The sequence below is a fragment of the Amia ocellicauda genome, chromosome 14 (assembly GCF_036373705.1).
Source record: "Amia ocellicauda isolate fAmiCal2 chromosome 14, fAmiCal2.hap1, whole genome shotgun sequence".
In the NCBI taxonomy this organism is placed as follows: Eukaryota; Metazoa; Chordata; class Actinopteri; order Amiiformes; family Amiidae; genus Amia; species Amia ocellicauda.
Window position 1 is genome coordinate 22957300 of NC_089863.1, and position 20499 is coordinate 22977798.

Here is a 20499-nt window from a genome sequence, read left to right on the forward strand (position 1 = left end):
GACACACAGGTCCCATTACCGCTCACTGGGAAAGTGTGAGGGAGACGATGAAGTCATGACTGTATAATCGGTGACAGGAAAGACGTGCGTCGGACTCACCGTAGGGTCTCTGGTCACCTGCAACACGCCAGGAACACACCAGAGAACACTGGGGGGAGAGGATCGGACTGTTTGAAAGAGTGAACAGGCGAGCGTTTGAGGGAGCGAGCGTGTCAGTGCGTCAGTGCGCAGTGTCTCAGTGTGCTGCAGTCAGCGCGTTGAGGAGTCAGTGCGTTGTATTCCAGTGCAATATGGCATTGATAACTATGGGAACACAGCCACAATGGAGACCAGTAACAATGTAATTGTGCCCAACAATGACTTTATGTTAGCTGAACTGAAATGGCACAACTATGAAGCAAACTGATCCCACAAGGATCCCACAGGTGGGGGCCGTTTGCAGAAGGGCAGTAGCTGGGCGCAGCTCTCGTTCAGACGGGTTTTGCCAGTGAAGCTCGCCTGTCTGCGCCAATAACAGAAGAACCCGGAAACACAAGCTGTGGGGCCACCTGCTCCGATAGGAATGGACAAGGTCAAAGGTCAAATGCATTAGTAGTGCGTTAATGTAGTGCATTTTGTAAACGCATCAGACAAATCAAACTACCAAACAATCAAAACAATAACACATCAAGTGCATTTAAAATCATCTTTTTATTTCAAAATACAACAGCTGAAAGAATAAATGCACTTGGCCCAAAGCATCACAAGATTAGTCGCGTCTTCTCTCGAGAACACACACCCGGCGCTGCTGTCTGCCATCGTACTGACTGAGCCGCGTTCAGCCCCCCAGACTCCAGCGCGCGCTCTTGCCCTTTCAGCAACGGCTGCTTTACCCCCAGACTGTGTGCCGGGCGTCAATAAAGGCTGTCACAGCCCCTCTATTGAAACAAGACAGTCAGCCCCACCTATTAACATCGGGACTTCCGTCTTACCCGAAGCAGTGCATTATGGGAGTCGCACAGAGTTCCTGTGGCGCTTTTCTCCCCATCTCTGTCATGGCAAACCTGCCTCATTTCATATTCAAAGCTTTCTTTTTAAAAAACAATTGCATTTTTAACAGGATGCACCTGGATTGTATTAGACACTTCTTAACACATACGAGTTATTATTTAACCAGCAGTGTTTTCACCCGGCCTGACGAGCGCTGTATCAGCGAAGTGCTCTCTCTAGTAGCCGGTCATGAATATCCATGAGCACATCAAGCCTGAGGCCTGGTTTGGTTGTTATAGACGGGTGACAGATCGGCGGCAATTCAAAACATACGAGAGCCTGTGGGTAATTATTATTATTCATATAAGAAAATCAGTAACACTAATGTCTCGGAAATGTTCGGTATTTTTTGTATTATATATGAAGTAAAATGTACAGAATATCATCCAGCGGAAAACGGAAAAGAGATTCTTATTGGTTGTGTTGCCACAATTAAATACCGAACACCTTCATGGCATCAGAATTACGACTTCTACTACTACTGACAGTAATAATAATGATCCACACGCTGACTATTCGTTTTGAATCGCCGCCAATCCGTCACTTGTCTCCGATAACAAACCCCGCCTCCTAGATCGAGGATCTGCCTCAGCAGTCTTGTGCTCATGAATATTCATGACCGGCGAATAGAGACAGCACTTCGGCCATAAAGCGCTCGTCAGGACAGGTGAACACACTGCTGGTTAGATAATAACTTGCATGTCTTCAGAAGGGGCGTCTCTAATACAAGCCAGGTGCATCATGTATAAAAATGCAAGTGTTTTATGAAAAGAAAGCTTTGAATATTAAAGAGGCTGGTTTTCCATTGCATAGAAGAAAAGCCTCACCGGAACTCTGTGTGACTCCCATAATGCATTGCAGCTCAAAGACAGAAGAAAAGGGGGAGCTGACCATCTCGTTTAAATAGAGGACCTTCAGCTGTGTTGTTGCCCACTCTGAGCCAGACCCCCCTGTTTGAATCCAGGTCTCCGTTTCCTGGTCTGTCTCTGTTTCTCTCCATGTCTGTCCGCGTGTGCCCGTGTGTCCACAGGTGTCTGGGCGTCTCCGGGACCTGATGCGGCTCTTCCACACAGCGGCCCGGCAGTTGAACCGAGCAACAGAGCAGCGGTCTGGACACCTGTGGACACACGAGCACACGCGGACAGACATGGAGAGAAACAGAGACAGACCAGGAACAGAGACACAGAGACCTATACTTGTCATTATATAGTGGATCTATATTGTGCGCCTCAGTATATGGTGCGTCTTAGTATATAGTCTGTATGTCTAAGTATATAGTGCATCTCAGTATATAGTGCGTCTCAGTATATACTGTGTCAATATAGTGCGTCTCACTATATACTGTGTCTATATAGGGCATCTCAGTATATACTGTGTCTATATAGTGCGTCTCACAGTATATACTGTGTCTATATAGTGCGTCTCAGCATATACTGTGTCTATATAGTGTGTCTATATAGCGTGTCTCAGAATATAGTGTGTCTATATAGTGCGTCTCAGTATATACTGCGTCGATATAGTGCGTCTCAGTATATACTGTCTATATAGTGCGTCTCGGTATATACTGTGTCTATATAGTACGTCTCAGTATATACTGTGTCTATATAGGGCATCTCAGTATATACTGTGTCTATATAGTGCGTCTCACAGTATATACTGTGTCTATATAGTGTGTCTATATAGCGTGTCTCAGAATATAGTGTGTCTATATAGTGCGTCTCAGTATATACTGCGTCGATATAGTGCGTCTCAGTATATACTGTCTATATAGTGCGTCTCGGTATATACTGTGTCTATATAGTACGTCTCAGTATATACTGTGTCTATATAGGGCATCTCAGTATATACTGTGTCTATATAGTGCGTCTCACAGTATATACTGTGTCTATATAGTGTGTCTATATAGCGTGTCTCAGAATATACTGTGTCTATATAGTGCGTCTCAGTATATACTGTGTCTATATAGTGCGTCTCAGTATATACTGCGTCGATATAGTGCGTCTCAGTATATACTGTGTCTATATAGTGCGTCTCAGTATTGTGTCCCTCATGGCACCTCATTAGCGAGCGGGGGCTCAGGCACACAGTCATTCAGCTCAGACGGCAGAGTGCGACCTCATCTCCTCCCGTCTCCTCGTGGGCCGAAGAACCTCTTCCACACGGGCTGCGTCGCTGCGCTCTGGCGCTGGGAGGCGGAGCAGTTCTCCAGGGCCCGGGCGGCGCAGCTCTTAGCCAGGGCGTCGCTCTCCACCTGCTCGGCCCGCATCAGAGCACGGACCACCTCCTGCCACCGTCGGCGTCCCAGATGGGCCTGCGGGGTGTTATTAATAAGGGACCCTGTGGACAAGAGAGAGCGACACCGAGTCACAACTCAACACAGAAACAGTGCCGTGCCAGATCCACAGAAACATTTCAGCTCCATGGGTTCTTCAGTGGCGTTATAGAATCGATACCAATCGCCTGTGCGCTCCATCATGGGCCACATCCTGCCCAGGCGTCTCATCTCCTCACCTGTGAATACGGCGGCGTTGGCTCTGACTGCAGGAGAGCGGCTGTTCAAACAGTCCAGGACGCAGCTGAAGGCCCCGTCCAGCGCCTCGGGGAAATCAGATGCCTGGAAAAGACAAGGAGTCAGATTCGGGGACTCTCAGCAGACCTGTAACTCAAGAGCCACAAACATCTCTGTGCATCTCTGTCCTTCATACACAACGTCACACGTGTGTGCCTCGGCACTGCGTGTTGCAGGAGCCAAACTCATGTGAGACAGTGGGATTGGCTGAACTGGTCCTCACCAAGACCGCGGCCAGGTCCTCCAGAAAGCCGTCTACGAACAGCGCCCCTCTGTCCTGGTTCCTGGAGATCAGCGTCCTGACGGTGTCCAGATCCAGCACCGAGCCACTGTTGTTCAGGGTCAGGAGGCAGGCCTGCACAGACACACGAGCTGAGACTCAACACTGGGCACTGATGCCAGGACTCACTCTACGTCTAACTCTTCTGATATTCTTAAAAGCCCCTGCAGCCCCTCCTGGGTTTGCCGCCCCGGTGGCGTCTGATCTGCTCTTACCTGGGTCACCTCAGGGCTGGGGTCTTGCAGGTGAAGCGCCAGCTGCACCAGGGCCACCTGCAGTTCATGTCTGATGTGGGCCGTCACGGCCGGGCACCTGCACAGGTTCCCCAGCACGGTGGCGCCGGCACAACGCAGCTCCGCTTCCTCCTGGAAACAAGCAGAGAGGGTCAGGCACAGAGTGGCGACCAGGGTTGGGGAGTAACGGAATACAATAGCGGCGGTACGTAATCAGATTACAGAATTACAGAAGTAACACGCAGCTCTACTGCGGCCGCTGTGACAGCACTGTGTGTCGCAGGGATTTCACTCGTGGAAGTACAGGCAATTGTTCGCTTCCAAAGAAAGAAAACTGAGCAAATATGCAAGTGCAATACAATATGTGACGACCACGGGTCAATGTCTGCTTCCAAGGACTAAACTTAAAATAATAATAATAAAAAAAAACATATAGAGTAAGATTTTAATTTTTAAATGTGTGCAACTGTAATACAATTGTGCTTGACATGCGAGTAGAAAATACGAATTTTAAATCACAATTATAATAAATATGATTTAATAATAACATTTTTATGAAAGCATAATAAGCAAAACGGCAGCACAGAAATAGTATAACCAAAAACGTCATTGATAGGATAACATAATTTGTATTTGCAGTAATATCTTAATTTAATATACATGCACATACATTACAAATAGTTCCTGTGCATCCTAGCTGGTTCTGTGACCTTAACAATGAAAGACTTAATATAATACCAAAACAACATCATACAACGTGTTTATAGTCTAAAACAAATCACACAGACTGAATAAACTAGTCCTGACCCGTGGCGTGCCGTGCTCTTGACAGAGTGTGCCGTCAGGATCCTCACATATCAAACCTTTAAACTTTTACAAACCGATAGATTTCACTTAAAAGAAGGTAAGACATCAATAATGTGTTAATTGCAGAAACAAGATGCATAACATTCCTCACTTGTTGATACTTAAAAATAACGCCCTAATTGCATTGATCTCAATCTGTTTTCGGTGCTGGTGAATTGAAACCGGTGATACAATAACGTAACATATCTTCACAGACAGAACAAAATAAACTGTAGTCTTTATAAGCATTAAGCGTACTTAAAATTTACAGACAAGGTACCTATTTAAGTTTGAAAGAAAATAGGTTTCACTATATTATTATTATTATTATTATTATTATTTCTTATCAGTGATTAGCAGAAAACTGAAACCAACTCCTGCATTAAAATGACTGAACGTGATGCAGCTTCTTTGACATTAACACATTATTGATATGTCTGATTTATGTCGGTTTGTAAAAAATGTAACGGTATGAAGATCAGGCCTGATGCCACGGGGGGCAAAAGGGGGAATATTGTGCCCCCTCACATTATATTTTGATCCGATTATTAATTGTCCAAATAGAAATGTCTTATGGTAATGTGTATTCTTGTTACAAAACTGACGTGCGTTGCCACAGATTGTCTGTAATTTCAGTTTCACTGGCTTAAAAAATCATACACTACTACAAAATGCAAGATAATTAAACTGACGCAAATCTTAATTCATTTTAATTGTTTGAGCTGTTGATACAAATAAACTATTTCAATCCGTCATCCATATTAGAATGTGTAGTGCATTTTGTTTCACGTCTAGAACTCGGCTGCTTTTGTTTTTTAATAAAGAAAAGTATTCCAAAAGTAATCTAAAAGTTTTCTGATTACGTTACTGAAATGGAGTAATGTATCGGATTAGCTTACAGATTATTTTCAAAACAAGGTAATCAGTATTCTGTAACGGAATACTTTTTAAAAGTAACCCTCCCAACCCTGGTGGCGACAGCACAGCCTGTGACACACTGAGCACGACAGCCTGCACGGACACCACAGCCTTAAACAGCGACTCACTCTTTCCCAGAGCGCAGTGATCCTCTCAAGGACGCCTGCAGCGACATCCCGGCTGACGCTGTCCCGTCTCAGGTGCGGCAGGACCTGTGAGAGGGCGGACAGAGCTCCCAGGACCGCCTGCCTGTCCGCCACGTCCGCGTCCTGTAGTCCCGAGCAGAGGATGGCGAGCAGCTCCCGGCCGTGTTCTGTCACCTGCACACAGAGTGGTGGCTTTGGAATTGAAACATGCATCTCTCTCTTCACTGTTTAACACACAGACAGAGCGGCTTCATCCCCACGTCCCCGTCCGCACTGGGCATCCAGCACAAGTCCTTACCTGGGCAGCTGTGGATCTCTCTATGCCTTGGAAAAGCAGCAGCCTGACGCGCACACAGGGGTCCTGGGCTCGGCGCTTCAAACTCTTCAGTAGTGGCTTCTCCGAGCCGCCCAGCAGCTGCAAGACAGCAGAGCGAGGCGCAGTGAGAGCAGCCCTCAGCCACATACTCACCTCGGAGAAGAAGGCAGTGGCCGTCACTCTGTGCTGCTCCCGGTCAGAGCTCAGGGAAGGGACGAGGACCTCCATGATGCCAGGGAGCTGCGGGCCGGCGTGCTCAACCATGGCCCTGGAGGATAAAGGGACAGCCGTAATGAGACAATAGATAACCGATCTCGGGAACGGAGTAGACAAAGGGAAGCCCCGAATGACAGGCTAGTTTGGAGACCCGTACCTGGCCAGGAGACGGACGCCCTCGGGGTGGCTGTCAGGGCTCCGCAGTTTCGCCCAGGCCGCCTCCTGCTTTAGCTGATCGGTCGCCTTCCTCAGCTTGGCCCGGGCCAGAAGGGCCTTCAGTGCCAGTACGATCTCTCTGTGGAGAGAGGAGAGGACAGTTCTCAGCCCTGTAGAACACCAACACTCAGCAGAATCAAGTGCGTCTCATACTGTGGCCCTCCTGGCCACTCAGGTCACTCACACACAGACCAGCGAGGTACTGACGGCTCCATCAGTGACCACACTGTGAACAGACACCCTGTGGGTCTGCCCAGCGAGACGGCACTCAGTACGACCTGCTCACCTGGATATACTTGGTTCTCTTGGCGTGTCCTGGCTGGGGGTGCCGGCCTCCTGTGGGATCTCCTCTCTGCAGTCCGTGTGGAGAAGCAGGGCCCCAAACAGCCGGGGAAAGACCCTCTGAAAGGGCCCCGTCCCCCCTGGGACGGCCAGCAGTTCTTGCATGGCAGTGGTCACCTGACACCGGGAGAGACACACAGGGTCACAGTCAGAGAAAAGGCACCCCATTCAGAGCCCCTCTGTACTGCTTTCTGGAGAGTCAGTAGATCACGGACAGGTCAGTGGAAACATCAGTGAATGAAAAGTCCTGCGATGTTCCCGGCCTGGTTTACACAGTGAGTAAGTGTCTGGGGACTCACAGCGAGGGTCCGGCGCGCAGCGGACACACAGTCCTCAGCCGGGTCCCTGGGCAGCTTCCTCATGAGGAAAGCCAGCAGCCTGCGGGACATCTTGCTTTCAGATCCCAAGGCCCTCCACAGCACACGGCTGGAGCTGTGGGAGACAGAGACACAGTGAGTCAGAGACACACGGGAGCTCCTTGACGTGACACACGAGCCAATCAGCACTGCAGACAGTCACTGTGAGAGAGGCGCTTCTGTGGGGCTCACCGGTCCAGCGGCAGGGCTTCGTTCAGCAGCGCCTTGGTGAGCTCCTCCGGGCACTGGGACACGATGTGGGCGACCACTCTCAGCTGCCGGTCAGTCAGGTGGGGCAGGCAGGGCTGCACAGCGTGCAGGATCTCAGGGACCTGGAGGACAGAGGAGACATGCACTCAGTCTGCCGCCCAGCGCAGCGAGAGGAAACACAGCGGGCGTGAGAGACTCCAAACTGGCCCTGACCTGCTCTTTCAGCTGGGCTCGTCTGCCCTCCAGGATCTTGCAGAAGATGGTGCTGGAGGGGCCGTAGAAGGAGGGCTCACCGGGCCCCCGTGGAGCTAAGGAATCGGCCTTCCCTGTAACGGATTCGGCAGGATCAGGTTTGGTAATCGGAAAAAACACCACATGGCAGGTTCTCTCGGTATCCGTGGCTGATGAAATCGGATTGCGCCGGTTCGGTAGACGTCACTTTGGGTTTTGTTTATATTTTACTTAAGCGGTTATGAAGGCCAATTCAATTTTAGAAGAATTAGATTGAAGTGCCGGAGCGTCAGAAATGTCCAAAGCACTTAGTCTGGGTGCCTTAGAACAAGACACAACGGGCTGCTCTGGTGACGGTGAAAGCAACGAGACAGTGACTCCCAATTCAGTGCAGGTTCATAAAGCTCCCAGTTAAGGTAGTATAATTATGAATTACTGCATTAGAAAACAAAATATTCATTATTATTATAACAACGGCAGGCAAAAGAGGCTCACTGATGAAAATAAATGCTTTGGAAAAGTTGTTTTGAATTTCTAACTGTTCTAAAATAAGTAAACGGAATTTATACTAAAATATTTATAGATTGAACAAATTGAACAAATTGAACAAGCCGTCTATAGTGTATTTGAAGTCTTCTGCTCATAATTATGGAAGTGTTTATTCTGTCTTCCCGATATTTCTAAAACTCTATTGCAACTATCAGATATTATTTATGTCTGACCAGAAGACCTTAGGGCAACTTACAACTGTAAACACAATATACACAAAGAATTACAAGACAATAAGAAGGTATGAAACAATACATCACAGTATACAATAAGTTTAGTGCTAGTCAGAGCAAGTATCAGAGACAATTACAACAACTACAGTACAAGCAACAGCAACACGACACCGTGGCATTCGATTTCCTCACAATAACACGCTATATTACAACGCATGCGTCGTTAAACCGCGTGACCGAGGCCTTGTCTATTAAAATGCTTGTCACGAGTTTCGATGACAGCAGGAGGTCAGACAGCAGAGAGCGCTGTAGCGCAGCGGGACAGGACGGGGGAGAGGACGGTACCTGCGGCGCGGAGGAGGTGGGCCAGCATTGCCGCGGACCCGGCCCGGCCCGGCTCACTGCTGCTCTTCAGCTGCCCAACGATGAATTTGGCCACCTTCTTTGGGAAGGCGTTGGCTGTAGGAAAAAGGCAGGCAGAGCAGTGAGGTCACAACACAGGCCAGCGCACTCTCTCCTGGGACCACAGAGAGAGACGCCCACGAAAGCCTTCATTGCATCAACAGTGGCTCCCAACCCACCCTGCTGAGCTCTCAATTACTTAATTGAACCCTTAACTGAACTAATCATTTCCTAAATCAGAGCCTTGTAATTATTTGAAACAGTAGGGGGTTTAAATGAAGTATAGAATTGGATAAAGAACTTATTAAAGACTGAGACGTACCCAGCAGCGTTAGTGATGACAGGACCGCGTTGTCCTCGTCCACGGGCGGCCGTGTCTCCTGACGGGCGCAGATCTGAAGGAGAAAGACACGGTCACTGCGTACCGAGGGGGAAGCGCCGCTCGGCTGCACGGGAGCCTTGTGTCGGTGCGTCTCGGCTGCTCCGCAGAGCGGGACCTACCTCTTGGTGCAGCGCGCGCAGCAGTCTGTCCACGGAGGAGTAGATGGCCACATGGTGCGAAGTGAAGCCCGGCTCCAAGGCTGCCAACAGAATCTGTCGCACGTTCTGAATAAGAAAAATAATAATAATAATAAAGAAACACAGCTGCTGACTCACACTGCACTGTGGGCCGGTTCACAGACCTGGAATCCGGCTGAGCTGTTAACATGGACTCCAAAACAATAAACCAAACCAACCCCAACCCTGATCCTGATGTTAAACATAAAACCAAGCCCTTAATCTGGAGCCGGTCTGATCTCGCCCACCCCTGTTACCCCAGACAGCAGAGAAAGTCCTACCTGGCCCAGGGCTTCACCGTTGGAGCTGTGCTTGTACACCTCCACTGAAGCGGCGACCAGCTGGGTCACATTGGCCTGCAGAGTCTCAGGGCTCAGCAGGGGCGACATGGCAGCCAAGGCACCGACGAGCGTCTCCTGAAGCCTCAGTGACTACACAGACAGAAGGACATAGGAGCACATACAGGACTCACAGCGCAGAACAAGTGACTAGATGACTCTAGACATTCTCATGTGTGGAGCTGGATATTTTGCCAGTCCATATTTAACAACCACCCCCTCCTCCGGACATTTCCCGCTGGCCCGTACCTGCAGGTTCCTGCCGTCCAGCACCAGCCAGCACTTCAAAATGGTTTCGAAGGCAGAGTCAATGACTGGAGCGAAGTCCTGCTTCTTCACTGTGGGGTCAGCGCTCCCTCCGGGGCCAGAAACATACTCCTGGAGGCTGGTGCAGGCGCTGGTGAGCACTGGGAGACAAAAAAACAGACACTGGGGTCACTCTCCACTCTCTCACAGCTCAGCTCCGCTGAACTAAACCGTAAACAAAAAGAAGAACAAGGGCGCCCTTTGGGGATCTGTCATTGCAGGATTCAGCTGCCACCCTCACTCACCTGAGCACAGCGCTACCTGCACCGGAGCCCTGGAGTGGGCTTCCACTGAGTGCACTGATAGGACATTGACCATCTGGGGCAGCAGCCTGGTGAGAACATTCAAAAGATGGGGCATCGTGCCGGACACTGCAAACACAGACAACAGATGGTTAGGGTCGAAAACAGGGCACATCTCAGTTCCCGTACAGCGCACAGATGCTGTCCCAGCATGGGGTGAAACCCCTTTGACAAAGTGGCTTCAGGAATGGAAGGAGCAGGCAGACTCACCGTTGGCTCGTAACAGATGGGCCAGAGTGTTCAGCCACATGATCTCTGGCTGTACATCTTCATCGATGACACACATGGTTTGCAGGACCTCCCCCGGAAACCCACATCCCACGGCCACCAGGACGTCACTGGCTGCCTGCTTCGTGTCGAGAGGCATGTTCTGGGTCAGGGGAAGACGAGAGGAGGGGCGTGAGTCTGAGAAGGCTTTCTGGGGACAGCAGTGTTCCTGGCACATCTCTGAGTGAGAAGAATCTTTATACAAAAAACAGGAAGAGCCTGACAGGAGCAAGTGGCTCACCGCATCGCTGCCCATCAGTCTAGCAGCCACAGCAATGACCTTCCTGGCTGTGGAGGAGCTGATGTCTTCGATCTGGCTGCGCAGAACTTTCTCCACGGCCTGCAGGACGAGGGTCGGATGGGCCAGCTGAGCAGAGGAACATAGGAGGAAGAGCTTAGGAGGGATGTGACACAGCACAACTCAGAAGAACTGTTACAATATTGACAAAAGGCCTCGCGCGGATCAATGTCTCTTCTCTGCATAACAGACACAATGTTATATCTTGAACCCTTTGTGCACAAGGACACTGAAAGCTCTATGGAAAAATGTGCATCACATCGTAACCTCAACAAACTACTCCTACAGACACTCAATTACCAGGGATGCAACGAAACCGATACCAGTTTCAGGTATCAGGCCGATACTGTGCCCATGTACTCGTACTTGGAAAAATTTCCTGATACCACTCACCAATACCACTTCATGGCAGCATTACGTGAAACTCCATGGCCAGCAGGAGGCATAAGAATAGACTACACAACTCAGATTGGTAGAGCAGGAAGACGGAGAAGACAGCAGCAGTTTGGAGATATTTTAAAATCAACGACAATGACACAAGTAAAGCAGAGTGCAAGCTCTGCTCTGCTAAATTGTCAAGAGGAGGAAAGGAAAAACACTCATTTAACACCAGCAAATTGATCAAACATCTCAAGACACAACACAGCGCAGAGTTCTGGGAGTTTGCTAATGCTAGCAGCACAGGACCGCAACAACAGCTAACTTTGCAGCAAACACTGGAGAAGCGAAATAAAATGTCCAGAGACAGCCCGCGGGCAGAAAAAATAAGAGGCTATTGGCGAGTTCATTGCACTTGATGACCAGCCATTGTCGGTTGTTGATAATGTAGGATTTTGTCGCCTTCTCAGCGTGCTGGAGCCGAGGTATGAGATTACCACTCGTCGCTACATCACAGATACTGCCCTACCAAAGGTGCATGACTTTGTGAAAAGGCACATTAGCAGCCTGTTGCAGGACATTTCCGCCTTCAGCTTCACAACTGATATTTGGATTCACGGTGTCTGCCCGATGTCACTCATCAGCTTAACCGCGCAGTGGATTGATGTGCATTTTACCTTAGCCTACTCCCGCCTCGAAGACATTCAGGTTCAGCTCAACCAGCCTATAAAAAGACTCCAGCAAGACGTGCAAACCCGCTGGAACAGCACGTTCTACATGGTACAGTGTCTGATCAAGCAAAAACGGCCTCTGGGAATATTCGGGTCCCAATATGAGCTCCCTGACAATCTCACCGCTCACCAGTGGACACTACTGGATAAGACGCTTAACTGTTCTGGCTCTGTTTGAGGAGTTAACCCGAAAAGTGAGCTCTTCTGATGCTATGGCAGCAGACGTGATTCCTGCGGTCACTGTGCTGAAAAGATTTTTTAACCAAAGAAACGGATGAGGACCATGCCATCAAAACCATGAAGGGAACCTTAGCTGCAGCTGTCAAGAGGCGCTTTTCTGACGTGGAAAAAACCCCGCTCTACTGAATCGCAACTCTACTCGATCCCAGGTAGCGTGTGTGTGTGTGTGAGAGAGAGAAAAAACTAAATATGTCATTATGGCCTGCTGAAAAGTTTATTTCACTTTGATTGAATTCATTTAGTTTAAGAAGTGATCATTTTAGCTTAGTAAGTGGCAACACATTTACTTTACAGTAATAAGTGGCAACACACTCAGGCAAATATACCTGTTGTCAGCTAAAATGTTTTTTTCCTCTTCTCTGTTGTAGATTTAAAAATCGTTTTTTCCCTCTAGCACTAACACTGCTAAAGAGGCCATAGAGATGGTGATGATGGAGCTGCAGAGGTTATCCGGAGGAGAGGCAGACAAGCAGGAGGATCAGGGGGAACCACCTGACAGAAAACCATGCAGGTCCAGGCCAGCAGCAGTCTATACAGTGCGTTTGATGAGATAGCAGATGAGCAAGCATCAGCTTCACTGAACAGTGCTCCAGTAGGTCCTGCCGCACAGGTAGACATACCTTGGAGAGACCACAATTTCCCGGGGAGACAAACCACTGCAGTACTGGGTAGTTAACAAAGTGCGGTTCCCCACTCTGGCCCAAATGTCGTGCAGATATCTCTCGGCACCATGCAGAAGTGTTGACAGCGAACGGCTGTGCAGCTCAGTGTCACATATTGTAGATGTAAACAGAAACGGGCTCACAGCTGATCATACCGAGACTATTCTATTCATCAAAAAGAGCCTGCCTCTCACCTTTCCAATAAAGGCTCAGTCCTTAGAGACGCACTAATGTATGATGGCTATTTCAGTCGCTCTGTTACAGCAGGCTTTGTGGTGTAGTACTGCTATTCAGTGAGTTCGATATTTAATTGAAATGTGGAGACAGTGCCGGTGTGGAGGCTGTGTCTGTTTACACAGAAAGTTTTATGTTCATTTTTGGATGTCAGAAATAGGCCCCTGTTATACATTTTATTTAATACTCAGATATTATTTATATGACAAATAAAAACCGTCTTCAAATGCATTGCACTTTGATGGTAATTGTCATTTTTATGGGAGAAACACTGCCTTATTAAGTACTCGGTATCGGCAAGTACCCAAATATAAGTACTCGTACTCGGTTTGAAAAAAGTGGTATCGGTGCATCCCTAAAATTACTATACATTCACACAATACACACACTTTATAAGCTTGACAAACAGACGCTCAAATCTCACCTCAAGATATTCCAGACACTTCAAGCAAAATAGGTCTGGCTCCATCGTGAGTGAGAGACACGCCAAGGTCTCCTGGCTGCTCTTCGCTTTCACCTCTCTGGGACTGTCCGTCTCTACAGAGGGGACAATATTAGCACAAATCACACTTAAAACAGTCCCGTCTTCCCACAGTGCACTCCTGCCCCGGCACAATGACTGACGAAAGATTGGCACAGGTTCGCAGATCAAATCAAAAGATCAGATATTTAAAGGGGGAACAACATTTGTAACTCCAGTCTAAATATGGTATCATTATGTCTTATTATATAGTCAGTAAAAAGTCCTCCAAACAGACACTCACCCAAACCCTCAGACTCGTCCACTGTGTCGTCACACTAAAAGACAACAGGAATTCTGGGTTACATTTCATTCCACTTTACTGATTGTATTATTTTGTGTGAATAAACGCTGACCATCAAGTCAAATCATTATGAAGTGTAGTTTTAAACAATAATGTCCGTATTAAAACTATAACAAGGCAGTGTAATATAGTTTAGTCCGGGCAATTCAAGTATGAATCCCAACCCCAAAGACATTTTCCATTGGCAGGTAAGATATGCATGCATATTCACCAGTTTAAACTTTAAACGTATTAAGCAAGCAGTTACAATAGGTATCCTTCTCGTATAGCACACGTGTTGGTTCACTTGATTCGCTATGTCTCCTGTGCAATTGTTTATCTAAAATATACACGATCATCATGTGTTATTATTGCAATGATTATGAGACGAGCCTCATGAGTAAAATACACACGGAATCAAACGCCTCCCAATCAAAGTATCTGCTTGTGTAGTAGCCTGTATTACATGAAACGGGTGTTTAATATGATTGCTGGGTGACTACTGCCGACTAGGACTAACATCTAGACAAGGCAGAGTCTTGCAGTGACAGTCAGACACTCACGTCTGTTTCGCCGCCATCTTCCACCGACGTCTGAATCTCTAATGGCGCCGAGCGGCGCGGACTGACGGCACAGCGCGCCTGCGCATTGTGACGCGTCACCGCGGCAACCGCGCCCGAGCGCCCTCAGCGCACGCGACGGGCGCAGCTGCGCAGGCGCGCTGTTCCGTGATGTCCCGGATGTGCGGCGCGGCGGGTGCAGGTTGGGATACTGTACTTGATTTCTAGCACCATAAATGGAAAAAAGTGATTTTCGCAATATATGAATTATGAATGTGGAAATGAAGAAACGTACTGTGTGGCTAACTACAGTATTCTACAGAATACTACAAACACTGCACTGTGCTAGACTTTGGGCCCCCACCATAGTTACCAGGGGCCCCGGCATCTTGTGTTACGCCACTGGATTGAGCTACATCATCTTTTGTTCTTCCTAATACTAAATTTACTTTCTAAACCACACCGTCTCGATGGAAGCAAATTTCAATCACCAATTTCAATTTGGTGTTCCTGTGAACTTGCAGTGTGTTCTTATAGAGTTCAGCATGCAGCGTTTCGATTGGGTGTTTGTCCCACCTAGTGCAGTCCTGTAGACTGAGTGGACCCCCTGCCTCACTACACAGCGCAATGGGCTGGATCACACTGTCAATTAGTTTGAGCCAGAGTTTGACTGGAATATCAGTGTCATAGAATCCGCTTCTGCTTGCGTAGAAAGCTCTTCTTGCGTTGCCTTTGAGTGCCTTCACTGCCAGGTTAAAGCCCCTGACGCACTGATAGTCAGGCCACGTGAGTGTAGTCTGAGGTGTGTTCTGGGGCGGTGCTGCCTAGAGTGCAGTGGTATTTGTTTCCCTGAGGTCTGGCCTTTTCTTGAGAGATCAATATTTTTGTCTTCTTCATGTTTACTGCCAGGGCCAAAATTGAAAAAAGGCTGTTCTCTGAATAAATAAAATAATACAATACCAATACAATACCAATACAATACATCTCCCTCATCCTCCTTCCTGCGATGGCCTGATCCAGGATAGAGGAGAGCTGCTACCCTGGGCTGTAGCTCCCTTTCTTTCCGTTTTCTCGGCCTGTCCTTTGTTGGCATTATGTTGCAATTGCTGCAGCCAGACTGTAACTGTCAGTGGCCCAACTTCAGGTACCCTGTCTCATAGCTACTTCTGACCAGCCCACTGCGTCATGTTATTTTACACTCGTTGGCTACTGATCTACTCTGCCGCTATGGACCAGCCTCCTCTGGCCTGTGTAATGGTTACGGTCTAACTGTGTTACCGTTTCATTCACAGATCCTCTGCGCTGTGACTTTTTGGTGCGCTATACTTACATTATAAATAAAGGATCACACTCCGCATGCTAGATTCTTTACAATTCATTTATGTAGAACAATGACAACATGTTTTTGGCCTCAAGCCTTCATCAGTGTCTGTGGCACTAGTTGTCCACTTTTGTTTTTAAGAAGTGTTTTTCAGGTGTTTCGTGTTACGTCAATGCATGTGCAAAATTAGATAAATGAATCAATAAACAACACAAATTGATAAATGTGCTTCACACACACAAAAGGAAGTAAACCCTGCATTCAGTTCTGTTTCAATTTCAATTAAATCACAAGTGTTTAAAATAACACCACACTAGGGTATATGTCTGAGGACATCAGGCTTCTTGCAGTTCATGAATCAGTACAATAGTTAATAGTTAACAGAAGTGGAAAGAGTACTGAAAAATCCTACTCAAGTAGAAGTATTGTTACTTTGATGAAATCTTGCTCAAGTAGAAGTAAAAGTACTGGTATAAAAACTACTCAAGTACAACTAAAAGGTAGCTAATTTAAAATGTACTTGGGGTACAAGTTACATAGTTACTTTTAACAAAGCCTTGTCACATGATCTCCAAGCAAATATATATATATATATATATATATATATATATATATATATATATATATAGTGACGGAACGGGGCTCCGTCCCTTTAAGGAATGTCCACCCAAGGTAGAAAACTACTTGTCCCAGGAGCCCCTGCAGTAGAGACAGGAAGGGGCGGGGGCTCCTGTGTATATAAGGGAGCAGGCAGAGCGAATCAGGGCAGTTGGTGGGAGGTTGCAGCCAGGGACAGACATGAGCTGGGAGAAAGCATAAGAGGAGCTACTAGAACCTGTTGCAAGCTTTACACTTCACAGAGGGATATGTACCACCAAACTGCCAATGTGTATAGTGTGGTAAGAGTGTATACTGGCGAGTGAGTATAATCGCCAACCCCTTGCTAATAGTTACTCGAATAATAATAAAATACCCTGTGGTTTGGGGAAAGACAAAAACCTGTTTAGGGAACCTGGGATTGTGGGGATAGTCCACCATTGCAGGACACGGACATTCTAACCTGGGAATTGTCATCCTGCCACCTGCTGGTGGTTGGGGTGAAATAGTTTTCCCAAAAGGACTTCCCCTGTGTTTGTTGGGTTCCTGGACAGATGTGGTCATAGAGAGGGAAGGAAGAAAGTCAGGTAGGACTGGACAAGGCTAGGCATTTTTTGTTTTGTTTTGTTCAATTGAGTGTGTATTACATTTTGGTTTGCATTAAACTTACCTTGGCAGAAGAGTCCTTTCCACAAAGCCCCTGTCTGGACGGCTCATTCTTAACTCACCCACTTACCGGTCTGTCACAATATACATATATATGTATATATGTATATGTGTATATATACACATATACATATATATGTGTGTATGTGTGTGTGTATATACAGTGAGGGAAAAAAGTATTTGATCCCCTGCTGATTTTGTACCTTTGCCCACTGACAAAGAAATGATCAGTCTATAATTTTAATGGTAGGTGTATTTTAACAGTGAGAGACAGAATAACAACAACAAAATCCAGAAAAACGCATTTCAAAAAAGTTATAAATTGATTTGCATGTTAATGAGGGTAATAAGTATTTGATCCCCTATTAATCAGCAAGATTTCTGGCTCCCAGGTGTCTTTTATACAGGTAACGATCTGAGATTAGGAGCACTCTCTTAAAGGCAGTGCTCCTAATCTCAGCTCGTTACCTGTATAAAAGACACCTGTCCACAGAAGCAATCAATCAATCAGATTCCAAAGTCTCCACCATGGCCAAGACCAAAGAGCTGTCCAAGGATGTCAGGGACAAGATTGTAGACCTACACAAGGCTGGAATGGGCTACAAGACCATCGCCAAGCAGCTTGGTGAGAAGGTGACAACAGTTGGTGCGATTATTCGCAAATTAAAGAAACACAAAATAACTGTCAGTCTCCCTCGGTCTGGGGCTCCATGCAAGATCTAACCTCGTGGAGTTTCAATGATCATGAGAACGGTGAGGAATCAGCCCAGAACTACACGGGAGGATCTTGTTAACGATCTCAAGGCAGCTGGGACCATAGTCACAAAGAAAACAATTGGTGACACACTACGCCGTGAAGGACTGAAATCCTGCAGCGCCTGCAAGGTCCCCCTGCTCAAGAAAGCACATGTACAGGCCCGTCTGAAGTTTGCCAATGAACATCTGAATGATTCAGAGGAGAACTGGGTGAAAGTGTTGTGGTCAGATGAGACCAAAATCGAGCTCTTTGGCATCAACTCAACTCGCCGTGTTTGGAGGAGGAGGAATGACCCCAAGAACACCATCCCCACCGTCAAACATGGAGGTGGAAACATTATGCTTTGGGGGTGTTTTTCTGCTAAGGGGACAGGACAACTGCACCGCATCAAAGGGACGATGGACAGGGCCATGTACCGTCAAATCTTGGGTGAGAACCTCCTTCCCTCAGCCAGGGCATTGAAAATGGGTCGTGGATGGGTATTCCAGCATGACAATGACCCAAAACACACAGCCAAGGCAACAAAGGAGCGGCTCAAGAAGAAGCACATTAAGGTGCTGGAGTGGCCTAGCCAGTCTCCAGACCTTAATCCCATAGAAAATCTGTGGAGGGAGCTGAAGGTTCGAGTTGCCAAACGTCAGCCTCGAAACCTTAATGACTTGGAGAGGATCTGCAAAGAGGAGTGGGACAAAATCCCTCCTGAGATGTGTGCAAACCTGGTGGCCAACTACAAGAAACGTCTGACCTCTGTGATTGCCAACAAGGGTTTTGCCACCAAGTACTAAGTCGAAGGGGTCAAATACTTATTTCCCTCATTAACATGCAAATCAATTTATAACTTTTTTGAAATGCGTTTTTCTGGATTTTTTTCTCTCACTGTTAAAATACACCTAGCATTAAAATCATTTCTTTGTCAGTGGGCAAACGTACAAAATCAGCAGGGGATCAAATACTTTTTTCCCTCACTGTAGGTACAGGTGACAAGAAATGTCCTCTGACCTCGTCCAACTCAGGAAACGAAGAGCAACAGCAGCTTCCCCGCCACAATGAACGCAGGGAAGATTTGAACTAGAAGCAGTCAAGTGACCTCAAGTGGTCAAAAGAGAGGCGCGGGCGCGGGGTGGCTGGCATGGGGCTTACTGTCAAAAGTAACATTTCTTTTTAAGAGCCTATAGATACAAACTCCTGGCCTAACGTCTGCAGCACAAGAAACTGGAATACATTGCTCAGTTTACGAGGACAATGATAATTATTGTGTTCGGATAACCCCCCCAACACACACACACACACACACACACACACACACACACCATTTGTGCTTGAATTCTTTTACAGTGATTTTACTTTGGTGTCAAGAATCCACTGTCCACTGATGACATTTTTAATGACATATTGAATAGATTACAGTACTTTAAATAACTGGACATCTTCCAAAAAGGGGGTCAAAAGTACATACACTACATGGCCAAAAGTATGTGGACATGCTCATCAGACATCTCATTCCAAAATCATGGGCATGAATATGGAGTTGGTCCCCCCTTTGATGCAATAACTGCCTCCACTCTTCTGGGAAGACTTTCCACTAGATGCTGGAACATTGTTGAGGGGATTTCAGACACAAGAGCATTAGTGAGTTCGGGCGCCGATGTTGGGCGATCAGGCCTGGCTCACAGTCGGCTTTTCCATTCATCCCAAAGGTGGGATGGGGTTGAGGTCGGGGCTCTGTGCAGGTCACTCAAGTTCTTCCACACCAATCTCGACAAACTATTTCTGTCAGGACCTCACTTTGTGCACGGGTTGTCATGCTGAAACAGGAAAGGGCTTCCCCAAACTGTTGCCACAAATTTGGAGGTGCAAATTCACCCAGAATGTCACCGTAGGCTGTAGCGTTACGATTTCCCTTCAGTGGGACAAAGGGGCCGAGCCCTGAGACCATTATTCCTCCTCCAAACTTTACAGTTGGTCTATGCATTCGTGCAGGCAGCGTTCTCCTGGCATCCGCCAAACCCAGATTCCTCCGTCGGACTGCCAGACGGTGAAGCGTGATTCATCACTCCAGAGATCGCACTTCCACTGCTCCCGGGTCAAATGGTGGCGAGCTTAACACCACTCCAGCCGGCGCTTGGCATTGCGCATGGAGATCTTAGGCTTGTGCGGCTGCTCGGCCATGGAAACCAATTTCATGAAGCTCCTGACAAACAGTTCTGCTGATGTTGCTTCCAGAGGCAGTTTGGCACTCAGAAGTGATTGTTGCAACCAACGAAAGACTATTTTTATGCACTACGACAGTCCCGTTCTGTGAGCTTGTGTAGCCAAGCAATCGCGGCTGAGCTGTTGTTGCTCCTAGACGTTTCCTCTTAACAATAACAGCACTTGCAACTCACCAGGGCAGCTCAGCAGGGCAGAAACTTGACAAACTGACTTGTTGGAAAGGTGGCATCCTATGACG

General features: G+C 47.4%; 1 protein-coding gene across 1 annotated transcript; it reads right to left on the reverse strand.

Moving 5' to 3' along the window:
- Positions 1-671: 671 nt before the first annotated feature.
- LOC136767348 (maestro heat-like repeat-containing protein family member 1) lies at positions 672-20219 on the reverse strand. The gene is made up of 23 exons (XM_066721117.1): positions 20156-20219; positions 14713-14834; positions 14111-14144; positions 13771-13883; positions 11045-11170; positions 10747-10906; positions 10480-10605; positions 10178-10335; positions 9872-10021; positions 9534-9638; positions 9355-9427; positions 8976-9089; positions 7891-8003; positions 7660-7799; positions 7411-7543; positions 7056-7228; positions 6711-6848; positions 6320-6605; positions 6004-6195; positions 4094-4243; positions 3822-3953; positions 3541-3643; positions 672-3366 (listed from the first exon to the last, which is right to left on the reverse strand). The coding sequence occupies exons 1-23, from the start codon at positions 20217-20219 to the stop codon at positions 3146-3148; spliced, it is 3126 nt and encodes a 1041-aa protein (XP_066577214.1). The 3' UTR covers positions 672-3145.
- Positions 20220-20499: the final 280 nt, after the last annotated feature.